The 13,660-nt window shown below is 29.4% G+C and overlaps 1 protein-coding gene and 1 non-coding gene across 4 annotated transcripts in view; one reads left to right on the top strand and one right to left on the bottom strand.

Moving 5' to 3' along the window:
* Positions 1–6,077, bottom strand: part of LOC123271241 (janus kinase and microtubule-interacting protein 3-like) — a 53,206-nt gene extending 47,129 nt beyond the window's left edge. For 2 of the 3 annotated variants that reach the window (XM_044737505.1, XM_044737506.1), the window contains exons 1-2: positions 5,895–6,077; positions 1,977–2,622 (exon numbers count right to left, since the gene is read on the bottom strand). In XM_044737505.1, the coding sequence (XP_044593440.1) occupies positions 1,977–2,608 (632 nt within the window). In that variant the 5' untranslated portion in view covers positions 2,609–2,622; positions 5,895–6,077. The remainder of the gene's footprint in view (positions 1–1,976; positions 2,623–5,894) is intronic. The other variant, XM_044737507.1, reaches the window with a different exon arrangement.
* Trnat-cgu lies at positions 4,399–4,471 on the top strand. The gene has a single exon. It is a non-coding gene; the product is annotated as a tRNA-Thr (tRNA).
* Positions 6,078–13,660: the final 7,583 nt, after the last annotated feature.

Below are 13,660 nucleotides of genomic sequence, written 5' to 3'. Positions count from 1 at the left end.
TTCTTGTCATATGCGCACGCAGTCTAAAAAAATCTAGCTTGATCAAGTGGCGCCAAAGTTTTCACGTGACAAATAAGAAAAGTTCGTTTGGCTTTGTACGGTTGTATCCGTGAATTTTAATAAAAATTCAATTTAAAAAAAAAAATACATAAGCTAGGCCACTGATATGAAATACGGACCCAGTTCATCGAATTCTTAAACTAATAAAAAAGGTCCGGTCTTGAAATATCAATTTGTTCGGGAGTAATCGTTGGTACATCCAAAATGGGGTGATATCCGGACGTCCACGTAAAATTTTTTTCAAAACGTTTTTTTTTTTCAAAATAGCAACATGAAATGATTTTAGAAAGTAAAAGATGGTTTAATTTAAGTGTTTTTCGGTGTACATCTACTTATATTATTGAATAAGTGTAATATGGTTGTGATAGAGGCATTTAAAGATCACAAAATTGCTTGATCTTGACGAGTCGAGTATAAAGCACAACCTCACGCGCTTCGCGCTATGAGGCGTGCAATATACACAGTAAAAAATTTTGCGTTATTGCATTAAAAAATTTTGTGTTAAAAATTTTTGTGTTAAATATTTAACACTTTTACGTGTAAATTTAACATTTTTTTTTTTTTTTTTTTATTGTTTCCAGATGTACAGTTATTTTAATAACTCTGTTACATTTTACAATTGTTTATATCCTCAACCTGTATTTCCTGGTTTATTATCGAATTTCCTGCTTTTATTTTTGCGGCTGTGGTCCGACTTGTGCTTTCTGTACCGTATTTACCCTGCACCTTGCCTCTCAGGCTGTTGGAACAGAATCATGGGGAAACCACAGAGAAAACCCATGATAGTACAGTCGGAGCTGGGCTAAGTCTACAATGATGGATAAGAAACTCTTCTTTATCGACCACTGAAGCATTAGGCCCTTCTCCTAGTGTACAGAGATCCCTCGCGCTAGCCAACGCTGACTAGAGCGGTCACTCATTCAAGTTGTTGCTTAAAATGGGTGATCGCTCAAGTCAGACATGTACCGCCCGGCTATCTCTGCCACGTTCAGAGGCTGGCAACGTAACGCACATATTTTTATCTATAATCACTGAAAAATATTGGTGCGTGCCAACCCTGTAAATTTAACATTTATTTTGTTAAATTAAGACAGACAAGTGTTAAATTAACACAAAAAAGTGTTAAATATTTAACATAAAAATTTTTAACAAAAAATTTTTTGACGCATTGATGCAAAATTTTTTACTGTGTAAGTAATTAAATACATAATGCACGTGCTGTTAAAATTTGGAGACGATTGACCACTTCTAACCAAAGATAATTACAATTGAAAATGACATTTTTACACAGGCGATATGGGAAAAGAGAGAGAAAGCCGCGAAGTTTTATTATTTTTGTATTGAAGAAATTTTAAGAATTTCCCGAAAAACTAATATTACTTAGATTAACACATGTATAACTATAACTATAACATTTATATGTATAATTAATACATGTATGACTATTTTTTTAAATAGTCCTTGCGGCACTAAATTTTGAAATATTAGCATTTGAAATTTGTATATTTTACAGACAAACCCTATGCTGACCGACGTTCAAGCGAACGTTTTATTAAATATCAATCGTACTTTTCTTAGGATTGTTATAAAAAACTGAGAGTCATTAATTGAAGATATAAGTATTTTTTATCAAAAATAAAATAAACGAGCAGTATTCATTTTTTTATAAAAAATATTTGAAGTTAGTGGCTTTCGATATTTTATGTGAATGGAAGTAAGTGAGTGATAGTCTGTAAAGAGAGGCAGCACTAGTGCGTAAGAAAGAAACTAATACCCATAACCTATTGGTGTCTTTTTCTTGTCTGTGAACGTCCTAAAAAATTGTTGACGCTACGTCGTGCAAAATTTTTGAAAATTTACGTCATGAGGACAAATACAATAGTTAGATTTTTATGAAATCTACTAAAAAAAATTACCTTGCTCTTAAATCGGCTATAATATTTTGATATTTTTTAGCTTCTTGATTACGAGCTTTCTTAACAGCTCTTTCAATATCTCTCCTTGCCATTTTAGCAGACTTTTTTTCCTCATGAAGCTCAGCTCTGGCATCAGCAAGATCTTCCCTTAATTTTCTCGCACCTTCTTCGAGCCACTGAATTGTTTTTCTAAGCCTAGTTGAATCATCTCGACGATTAACACTTATTAATCGTTTGTGAGGTATATCTGGATGTATGGGTGGCTTATTCTTAACAATTATCGAATCTCTACTGTCTTTTTGTAAATTTTCTTCATCATCATCATCATCATCAACAGTAGTAATCGCGGATGAAGAAATCTCTCGATTATTTACAGCGCAATGCGAGTCTGTCAGCATATCGGTAGATGAAGTACCAGTCAACTCTTTTAAAGATACTGAGTTAGACGACACAGTACATTCATCATCTTTCGAATCTCTTCGAGGTGCTTTCGGAATTTTAGATAATGGCAGCTCGTCCATTCGCCGCTTTCTTGCCACGGGGTTCGATTCTACCCGCGGCGAAACGTTTTTAGTTGAACGGCTTCCTTTTATTTCCATCGTTGTGACGGTGCCTCTCGAAACAATATTCATCTTCCTTCTGTTATCTAAAAATACAAAAAAATAATCAAATTATAGCTTACCCTAAAGTTACTTTCTTGAAATTTCTTTATAAATTTAATAATTAAATATATTTTCTGGTTCATAATTTTTTAAATTTTGTAAGACTTGTAAGAAAAGTTACAAATTTTCAAAAATTATTTTAGTTTTAGTTACTAAATTATCTAGAATTTTTAAAATTTTCTTATGGTTAATATCTTTTTAATTAAAAATATAAAACAAGAATGAAGATTAAAGAAAAAATCTCGACACTCGGCACATTGTGAGAGAATTGCGACGACACTAAAAACGGTACTTCTGTGGGACAGTACTGTAGAACAACAAACAGCGAATTCCGCGCAATGGAAAACTCTATTCGAAAACTATTTATAAGTTAATTACTATCTCACATGGTTTCTTTAAAATAACAGAGTGTCACGTAACAATTTTAAGAATGTTCGTGCGCTTCCTTATCAGGCCATGCTGTGGATTTGATGGCGCTTTTGCACTTAATGACTCGCTTAATTGTTTTATTATTATACTATTTTTCGATAATTTAAAATTGATGATTAGTTGTAGAATTAATCATGTACCAAAATATAAAAAATATGGTCTTCTATTTCTTACTAGTATATTGAATTTCAAAAACTTCTAATGAGAAAATCCCGTGCAAAAAAAATTCTGATTCAAAATGAATTCAAGGTTGAAATTCATATTTTGACACAAATATGAATTAGTTTTGAGATTAATACAAATTTGAAATTGATTTGTGTACATGTATATTTTGCAAAATATATATAAAATTTATCCTAAATATTCTTAAATCTTTATTAAAATTCTGAAGCAGGATCGAAAGTTCTACAGACTTGCTAATTTCTATCTACAAATCAATTTCGAATTTGGATTGATCTCAAAACTAATTCAGATTCGTCTCAAAATATGAATTTCAATCTTAAATTCATTTCGAATCAGAATTTTTTTCGCACGAGATTCTTATAATCACACTGATAAAAAAATTAACTTAATTTTAAAGGAAAATTCTTGACCCAACAAATCATTATAAAGAGTTTAATCATCTTGGATCATATAAAAATTCTTGAACTAAGTTTTTCTTGATTTAAGTAAATTTTACTTGATGTAACTAAAGCTGGTCACTTTCTTGCATTAAAATTTCAAACGCGATCATCTCAAAACTGTATTTTTAAAAACTGATCCTGTTGTAACTCAAAAAGTTATTGACCGATTTGTCTGAAATATGGTGAGGCCTTTCTCTACACACTGATAGAAGCATTTGTTTATATTTAATAAGCTTTATTAACTGTTAATAAATGATTTTTTAACGTCATAGGATTTAATAAATATTTATTAACAGTTAATTAGTAATTTATTTATTAACTGTTAATAAATGTACTTTCCTCCCAAATAAATATTTATTCAATGTTAAAAAATATTTATTAAAGTTTAATAAATTAAATAATTGTCTTCAAATAAACTCAATTATTAATAGTTAATAAATCCTTCTATCAGTGCGTTATTATCGGAAGGATAAACCTAAAATTTCAGATATTTCGCGTTGATAAAATACTTTTTTGGGGTCAAAAACATCAAAAAAATAGCCCGAAATTCTGACTTTTTTTTCAAAGGCTTATTTTATGTTTAATTTTATATTTTTTTTTTAATTCAATAGATTTATCCTTCCCGTTAATATGTCCAAAAAAAAAACACTTAAATTTTTTTGTTTCAGATCAATAGTTGATTGTGACTGAATGGTAGTTACGGATAATGTCTCGGATAGCTTAACTGGTAGAGCCTTTGGCGCGTAACCAAACGGTCCGGGTTCGAGTCCCGGTCTGGGCAGTCCGAATTATTTTTTCGGTTACCGAAAAATTCCTACTGAGTAAGGTCCCCCCTCCCCCCTTTATCCTTTATTTCTCCAGTTCCCAAATTTGTCTTAAATGACAAATTTAGCTATAAATTATGGTGATCAATAGTCGAGTGTGTTACTTTTGTACTCTAAAAAAGTTCAATAAAGTTGTGTTAAAGTTTAAAAACAATAAAATTATTTTAAAAATATTTTAAAAAAATGATCGATTTTCAGGCTTTTACATGGACTTCCCTCCTTATAGATTTTTCTACTTGATTCAAGATAATCAAACTCATAAAAATTATGTTCTTGGTTCAGAAATTTTTCTTTTAATTTCTCTTAATTCTTTAATTGAATAAATTTAATAGCAAAATTATTTATCAATATATGTAGATTAGAATCCAATGGTATATTTTTTCCAGACATCCCACACATCAGAAAATTATATTAAGAATAAGATAAACCTAAAAAAAGACTCAAGCACAGAAATTTAATAACCCAAAGTCTCGATTTCCGACGATTTTGCTTGTTCAAATCAAATAAAGAAAATAACTAACCCATGGATAGCACCGTATATAGAAGTGCACCTAATAATAAAAATAAACATTGAATGTACGCGGATAAATCACATGGATGTCAATTGATACACGAAGCTACACGGCGAAAATACTCAGGCGCTCGGTTTGAGTGGGCACATCAAACAATTATTTACAGCATTAAAACTATCACTTTCTTCCTCTTTCTATTTTACTCTATCACTCTCGTACAATTTGATATTATACGTTTCCCTTTTCCTCTTATACGGTTAATGTTGAACTACAACTTAACATCACAAAGCTATTCATAGCTGTGGCCAATTGGCCGCACCCTCCGGCGGTGCCCAACTTATGTTATTAAATTCAAATAAATCGGGAAAAAATTATCATTTACTCGCTTAAAAATGCTTAACGACTGCAAAAAATTGTTTTATTATTTTTAAGATGTATTTTACTAAGTACTTATCTCATTACAGATAATTGAGTCAGTCGTTATACCTTTTACTATGTATTACAGTAATTAAACCATGAGATGATGAAAACATTTAATTGCATTACATTTTATTTGTATTTATAAAATAAATTATCGTCAAAAGTTTTTTAAATTTAAGTTTGTGCTGTGAAATTACAAAGAAAATATTTTTAAATATTTTAAGTAAATTTTATGAAAAAAAAGCAAATATCAAACGGACATTGAACCTTTTATACTATAAATATGATTACGAATGATAGAAAAAAAACATAAAAACGTCTAACTAAAAATAGAGATGAATTACGTGTTCCTGTACACAAAGACTACGTAATGTAACTAGTAATTGCTTAATTGTGTATTTTTTTGCTCACATTGAGTAAATAATTACTTTAAATGTGATAATCTTACCAATGAGATTAAGTGACTTTACAAATTATGAATTCGTGAAATCACTATGCTTTTATTTTGCGTATAATCTCAGCAGAACCAAATATACACTCAAAAAATTAGCAGCAACCGCAATGCGAGAGACACCGTCACTGAATAAACTATAACTAAAACTAAGCGATGAACTCGAAACGGCGAGTCTGTTGTTACTAATAGCGCTGCTGATGACGATCATCACGATGAAAATTAAGAAGAGATGATATAGCACGCCATGATGCTTATAAAAACTAGCATCTCTTTATTTAAATTGTCAATTTATCTCAATGTACGCTTTTGTAAGCTTAATTTTTTTTTGTATAAAAATTTTATAATAAAACAAGAGTTTATTTTAATTTAGTTTAATGTAAATTATTTAATAAAATAAGAATCTAGATCTAATTTTTTTACTCATCATGAGATCTCTAGTTTAAGATGTAAAGATTTGAAATTTGACTAAAATATTTCTTCTGATATTGGTATTTAAAAATCAGCTAACAGATTTTACGACATTTAATTCTTAAAAAGAATTGCGAAGGTTTAAATTGTAAAAATTTCAAATTTTCAAAATTTAACTCCTACAGGTTCAAAATTTCATTCGACTTTTTCTTCAATACATACATACGGGTCATTCCATGTCAAATCGACCCCTTTCGATTTGAAAAAATTTTGGTCAAAAAAAAAACACCTAAAAATTTCAAGATCTTTTAAGATCAATACAAGGTAAGGTAAAAGACCTAGTTATTGATACTGGCCTAGTTTATTGACACTTGCAATTTTATTCTAATTAAGGGGGATAGCCACTGTGAAATTAAAAAAAAAAAAATTTTTTTTTTTTTTGAATCGAAGAATATAGATTCAAAATATGTATCTAGAGTTTGGTATCAAAATTTCGAATATTTTCCGAGTTATAGTAATTTTTGTGACAGCGCGTCAAATGACTTTACACGCGCGGCATTCCGACAAAAACGCGTTTTTCTCGAAACTACTTTTTTTGAACTGATGAGAACTGTAATTTGCATAAATATGAACCGATTTGCAACTTTTTCTTCCCCATATTCGCCTATTCAGTAGCTATAGTTACACGTAGGGGATTTTGGAAATTTTGATTTCTAAGATTTTTTAGGGCTGTTTGAATCCAAAAAAATGAGGAAAAAAAACGAAAAAATTTTTAATATGTCGCCTTTTTTTTTTAAATCCAAATTTTCAAAATCCCCTACGTGCAACGATAACCACATGCATGCAGATTACAACGCTCTTTTGTTTTTTTGTTTTAGATAAACCGTTTTTAAGTTAGAAATCGCATCATGGAGGGGGAAATTTTTTTGGTGCTCTACAAGAATGCTAATAACTTTGTAACAACATGATATTTTTTGATAAAAATTTAGGAGAATAATCTTGAGATTTTCGAGCTCAAAATATAATTTATGTGATATTTTAAGCTCGCTGAGTTCAAAGAAATAATATTAAAATAATATTTCTATGCATTTGAGCTCTCCCAGCTCAAAAGTCTGATAGAAGTTTCATAGAACACTATTTTTGGAATTTTCAAACCGCAATAACTTTTGAATGTATCAACCAATTTTCACGCGGTTGGCGGCATTCGACGCAGTTTTATCATCCTCATGAGTTATACTCAGGTTTTTAATTGATCGAACCAAAAATTTCGGAGTAATCCCGAAAAAACACTAGGGGTGTGCGAATAATTCGAACTTACAAATTATTCGTTCCGAATCGAATATTAATATTCGATTCGAAATTCGAATCGAATTATTCGAAATTCGACAAATAATTCGAAAAAATTCGAAAATTTTCGAATAATTCCCGAATAGTTCGAAAAATTCGCGAATCATCGAAATATTATTGGATCTTCTATTGTTTCCAATTTGAATTCCATTACATCGTATATAAAAATATTATATTTATAAATTTATTTATTTACTAGCTGTTACCCGCCCTCTCCACTGGGCACTTTATAGAATTATATTTTTAGATTTAGACATGAAATTTGATTGAAGTACTGTTTTGACTTTTACAGATTTCAAATTCCATCGGATTAGCCTGTACGTTTTAACCATGTAATTATTCTAGCTAATATTCATTGTAACGTTTAATGTGCAATCACTGTAACATTCCCGTGGCTTTCTTTCAAAAATGAATAGTAATTGACACGAAGAAAAAAATTTGAAATGAGAATTGAAAGTTTCAGTTAAAGTAATTGCAGGTCTCATAAGTGAAGTTGAAATCTGCCTAGCTTAAAGTGCGACGAATTTTCCGTTAATATAAATTTTTTCCGTGACATCTATTTTATATAGAATACTAGAAAATCGAGCGCGCTTTTGCCAACATGTTTATTATCGACAATTAAATTTATCAATATTTTTTACAAATTGTATTTCTTAATTATTGACATTTATCAAGATATAAGATCATCTTGATGTTACGCTCATCGAGAGCTTTCATTTGGATACCCACATGAATTTTTTATTTATTTTATATATTTCACAAATATGAGAAATATCATATGTATAAAATCTATGGAAAAATTCGTGTGGGTATTCAAATGATGGGTCTCGATAAGTGTAACTCCAAGATGAGCTTATATCATAAAAAATATCATCAGTAGACAAAATACAACGTCATTTCTTAATTATTAACTTTTTTTAAAATACAGAGGGAGAAGTGCGCTCGATTTTCTAGTTTTCTATATAAAATAGACGTCACGAAAAAAATTTGTATTTACAGAAAATTCGTCGCACTCTAAGCTAGGCAGATTTCAACTTCACTTATGAAACCTGCAATTACTTTAACTATAACTTTCAATGCTCATTTCAAATTTTTTTTTCGTGTCAATTACTATTTATTTTCGGAAGAAAGCCACGAGAATGTTACAGTAATTGTACATTAAACGTTACAATGAATATTAGCTAGAATAATAACATGGTTAAAACGTACAGGCTAATCCGATGGAATTTGAAATCTGTGCAAGTCAAAACAGTACTTCAATTAAATTTCATGTCTAAATCTAAAAATACAATTCTATAAAGTGCCCAGAGGAGAGGGCGAGTAACAGCTAGTAAATAAATAAATTTATAAATATAGGGGAGCCTGGGGCACGACGGCCCCCTTAAGCCGATTTTTTCTTTATGTGGCTTTTAACCATCAAATTTATTTATTTTCCATCTATTTCGAACGAATCAGTCGGAATTTCGCAAAAAATCGAAAAAAAAATTTTTTTTTTCTAGGGCGCGACGGCCCCCTACCCAAAAAATCATATAAAAAGAAATTTTTAACTTCCTGCTAAGAAAATTGAAGATTTTCAAAAATCGGGAAGTTATTGTTTTCACCCCGTTTTGCAAAAATCGAGTTTTCATCAGATCTCGACGTTTGAAGGTCACAGGAAGCTTTTCTGGCTATTCCCGCGAGGGTGTCACTATGTCTGTATGTGTGTGTGTGTGTGTGTGTGTGTGTGTGTGTGTGTGTGTGTGTGTGTGTGTGTGTGTGTGTGTGTGTGTGTGTGTGTGTGTGTGTGTGTGTGTGTAAGTATGTAAACCTCTTATAACTTTTGAACGGTTGAACCGATTTCATCGCGGTTGATGCCATTCGAAAGGGCTTGACCAAACTTAGATTTTGAAAACTATTTGGACCGATTCAGATCAATAGATTTTGAGAAATCTTCAAAAAACTGAAAAAAAAATTTTTTTCAAATGTGGTTTTTTTGGAATAACTTTTAAACGGCTTCATGGTTCAATTCCAAAAACTAATCAGCTCTTAACCTCAAAAAACCACGTCGATCGCCACTAGTCCGGTCAAAATCGGTTGATTCGTTCGAGAGATATCGTGAACGAAAGAAAACCGAAAAAAGTGTTTTTTCGGAATAACTCCGAAATTCCTAGCGCGATCAATTCAAAATTTGAGATTCTTTGTGAGGCTTGAAAAACTGCGTCGAATGCTGCCAACCGCGTGAAAATCGGTTTATTCATTCAAAAGTTATTGCGGTTTAAAAATTAAAAAAATAGTGTCTTATCAAATCTCTATCAGACTTTTGAGCTCGAAGAGCTCAAAAGCATAGGAAAGCAATCTCTTTGAGCTCGGAGAGCTCAAAATAACCCATAAATTTTATTTTTAAGCTCGAAGAGCTCAAAAACGTCATTGGTGCAATTTTAAGCGCCTAAGTATGGAATTAGCGGGAAGTTGCAGGGATGGCCTTTAGGGTCAACCGTTTTCCTAATTTTTTTTTACTAAAGCTATTACCATCAAAATCTAGAGATTCTCCTCCCAGAAAACGGCGTCGAGGGAAAACCACGATTCTTACGAGTCTTGAGTATCACCGAGAACTCGCAGAAAAAAAAATCAACATGAAGCAAAAAAAAAAGACTTTAATTAAACAAAATAAAACAAAATCAAAATCAAAAAATTTGAAAAGAAAACATTTAAAATATAAAAATGATGATTGCCATTGTCTTTATTGCTATGGACTTTCTTCAGAGTCCTCAGAGTCATGGATTAAATGTAAAAATTGTAATAAATGGTCTTATGATTTTTGTGCAGGTATTGGCGAAGATTATTCTGACGAATATGTCTGTGATCATTACGAATAATCGTATATTCATTAAAATATCTCGATGTGATTTCCTAATCATCGAACATTTATATTTCATGCTTTATTCAAAGTTTAATTTTTGTTAATGTCTTAAAAAATTATTATAAATTTCATTTTTAAGCTGTTAATTAGTTTTAAATAGATAATAGTTAAAAATATAATTAATTTCTTTTATTGCACTCAGAAGTTTTGAACCCACGTACAAGAAAAAATATAGATGTTATTTAGCAATGAATTGGTTACATTAGTTTACATTGATTGAAATCACAGGTTGAGTTTTCAGGTTGAGCTTTTAAAATACGTAATATCTTGAACCAGTCCTTTTTTTTATATTTTTGTCAAGTCAAAATTAGAAATACGAATTGTGTAAAATAAGACATCCTTGAAGGAATTCAAATAAATTTTTGAGATTAGTTTTCTGTCTGGTGCAGAGAATACCGTGATCAATAATTAATAATATAATTATTACTATTTTAATTTCAAAAATTTGTGTTTTCAATTTTTTATAAGCTATATAATTCATCTTTTCATTAAATTTTTCAGTTTAATTAAATTCATTCTGATTCATTGACCCGATGTCCAAATTCCTTTATTATCCCAGTCAAAAAAATTTCCGAAAATCACCTATTTTTTCGATCCTCACAGTGGCTATCCCCCTTAAAGAAATAAAATGTTCTCAAAAAATCAATTATCTAAAAATTTATAATTAAAAAATTATATTTATTAATTTATAAGAGTCGATTTGTTTTATTTAATTCAAATAAAATTCCAAGTGTCAATAACTAGTTCAGTGTCAATAACTGGGTCTTTTACTTTATTATACAAAAAAAATTGAGCCAAAATTTGACAAATTTAGTACTTTTCAATTTTTTTTTCCAATAGCCCTAAGTTTCCCCTTTCAAACAAATGCTAGGCCATTCCTGTATCTATAATAGTGTTCAAGATATTACAAACATAAAATTGAAAAACTGGAAAAACCGTAAAATTTTAGAATTTGCATATCTTTTGAAAAAAAATTTTTTTATTTTTTTCCTTTGGCAGAACTTTGTTATATGATAAAAAAAAAACTTCTGACCAAAGTTAATCCAAATTGAAAGGGGTCAATTTCAACTATTATTCGATTTGACATGGAATGACCCATCCATTAATCAGCAAATAAATTTATTTTTATTTTTTGTTTTTAGAGCTATTTGGTAAACAAAATATTTCAACTGAATTTTAAGTCTAGAGAAGTGGATGGGAATCAGCGAGTTATTTATACAAAAATTTTTGCACTCTTCGAATTTTTTCAGCAAAAAATTAAAGATTCTTTTTTGAATACTTTGATGCCTTGCTTTTGAGCTAATTTGTCATATGTATTAAATTTTAAAATTCTAAACCCTAAAAAATATGCTAAAGTTCTTGAAAAGCAGTTATTTCATTCATTTCAATTCCAGAATCTATCCCTTCAAAGCAAATCGCTCTTTTTTTATTTACATTCTCAGACTTCCAATCTTAGATCATCCGTTTATTATTCTGACACTAAGTCTGGAGTTTGGAAATAACTTCAAGTTGCGACAGTCTCTACTGACTCGGCGATTTTTCTGTTTTTATTGGTGAAGTGTATGAACTACTTTAGTCAATTTATAGAAGGAAAATGATTTTTATGAAATTCAATTAAGTGTTTATTGCAATAGCTTATTACCTGTTTGACAATTTAATAAGATATTAAGCAACAAATAATTGCACAAATAATATATAGGATAAAATTATTCGAGTTTGATATTTTTATTTTATTTTTCAGATGCATCTTATAGAAATTCGAAAATTCGTCGCGTTCAGAATTAATTTAAAGAAAACTTACAAAATGGAAAAGAAAAACTAGAGTATAGAATAATAAAAATAAACAAAAATAAAATCTGAAAATGAAGAAAAGAAAAATTAATATCGAGAAATAAAAACTAAGAATCGGAAAAAGATAAATAATAATTAAATAGGTTTTAAATTAATTTAGTTAAGTTAAAAAAAAAAGTAAAATTTTCCAAAAGTTGCGCCATAAAGACAAATACAATTATTAGATTTTTGTAAAATTTAGTAAAAACATTGTTCAAGATTTTATCTGTCTTACTTGAATAAAATAGGAAAAAATTTTTCTAATCTTACAATTTTCTAACTCATTAACGAATTAACTTACTGAAATTCTTGAATCAAGTATATAATTTTGAAGAACTTAATATTCTTGATTTATTGAGTAGAAAAATTCTTGATTAAAGGAAATTTTTCTTGACTTAAAGAAATTTTACTTGATTCAAGACAATTACCCTCTTCAAAATTATATTCTTGGTTCAAGAATTTTTCTCTTGAATCAAGTTAATTTTTTTTTCAGTGTACTTTTTGAACCAAGATTATAAAGTCCATGAAAAAAAAACAAAATCATTTTTTTTGGTGCATTGTTTTTAGGTTGAGTTCGATTATATTGACCCAAGATAGTATATACTCTTGGATTAAGTGACAATAATTACCAATCAAAGAGTTAAGTCTCTTGAGTCAAGATAACACTGTAAAAAAAGCGGTGTTAAAATGGACTCATTTTAACACCGCTATGTAACACCGATGTAGCGGTGCTCTTTTGCGGTGTTAAAAATCCGGTGTTAAACCGGTGTAATATCGGTGTTAAACCGGTGTAATACCGGTGTAACAGTAGAATAAATTTACACCGTATCGGAGTATGAATATTACATGATCCATAAAACACAATTAATATTCAATATTTATCAAAATGAGACAAGTAACATTTATTTAAGAATTTTCAACATATAAAATTACGCAGAAATCGATTTAATGAATGTTATACAATAAGTTAAATAGTATTTACAATATTAAATGTTTAGGAACAATATAATAATTATTTTTATCGTAACCATGATGTTTCTCATAATATAATGGATGTTTTAAACATGAAAAATCTACAGCTGTGCAAAAATAAATTATCTATATAAAAATCATTTAAAAAACGTTCAAAATTGTCGTAAAATTGTTCTAAAAATGTTTCAAATTTGTTGTAAAAACACTCTAAAACTGTCCAAAAAATGTTCCAAAATTGTCTCAAAAATATCCGAAAAATGTCTCAAATCTATTCAAAATTTGTTCTCAAATAGTTAAAAAAATG

The sequence above is a fragment of the Cotesia glomerata genome, linkage group LG9 (genome assembly GCF_020080835.1).
Source record: "Cotesia glomerata isolate CgM1 linkage group LG9, MPM_Cglom_v2.3, whole genome shotgun sequence".
Classification (NCBI taxonomy): domain Eukaryota; kingdom Metazoa; phylum Arthropoda; class Insecta; order Hymenoptera; family Braconidae; genus Cotesia; species Cotesia glomerata.
Note: the sequence above shows the minus strand (reverse complement) of the source record. Positions and strands in the feature narration are given on the sequence as shown.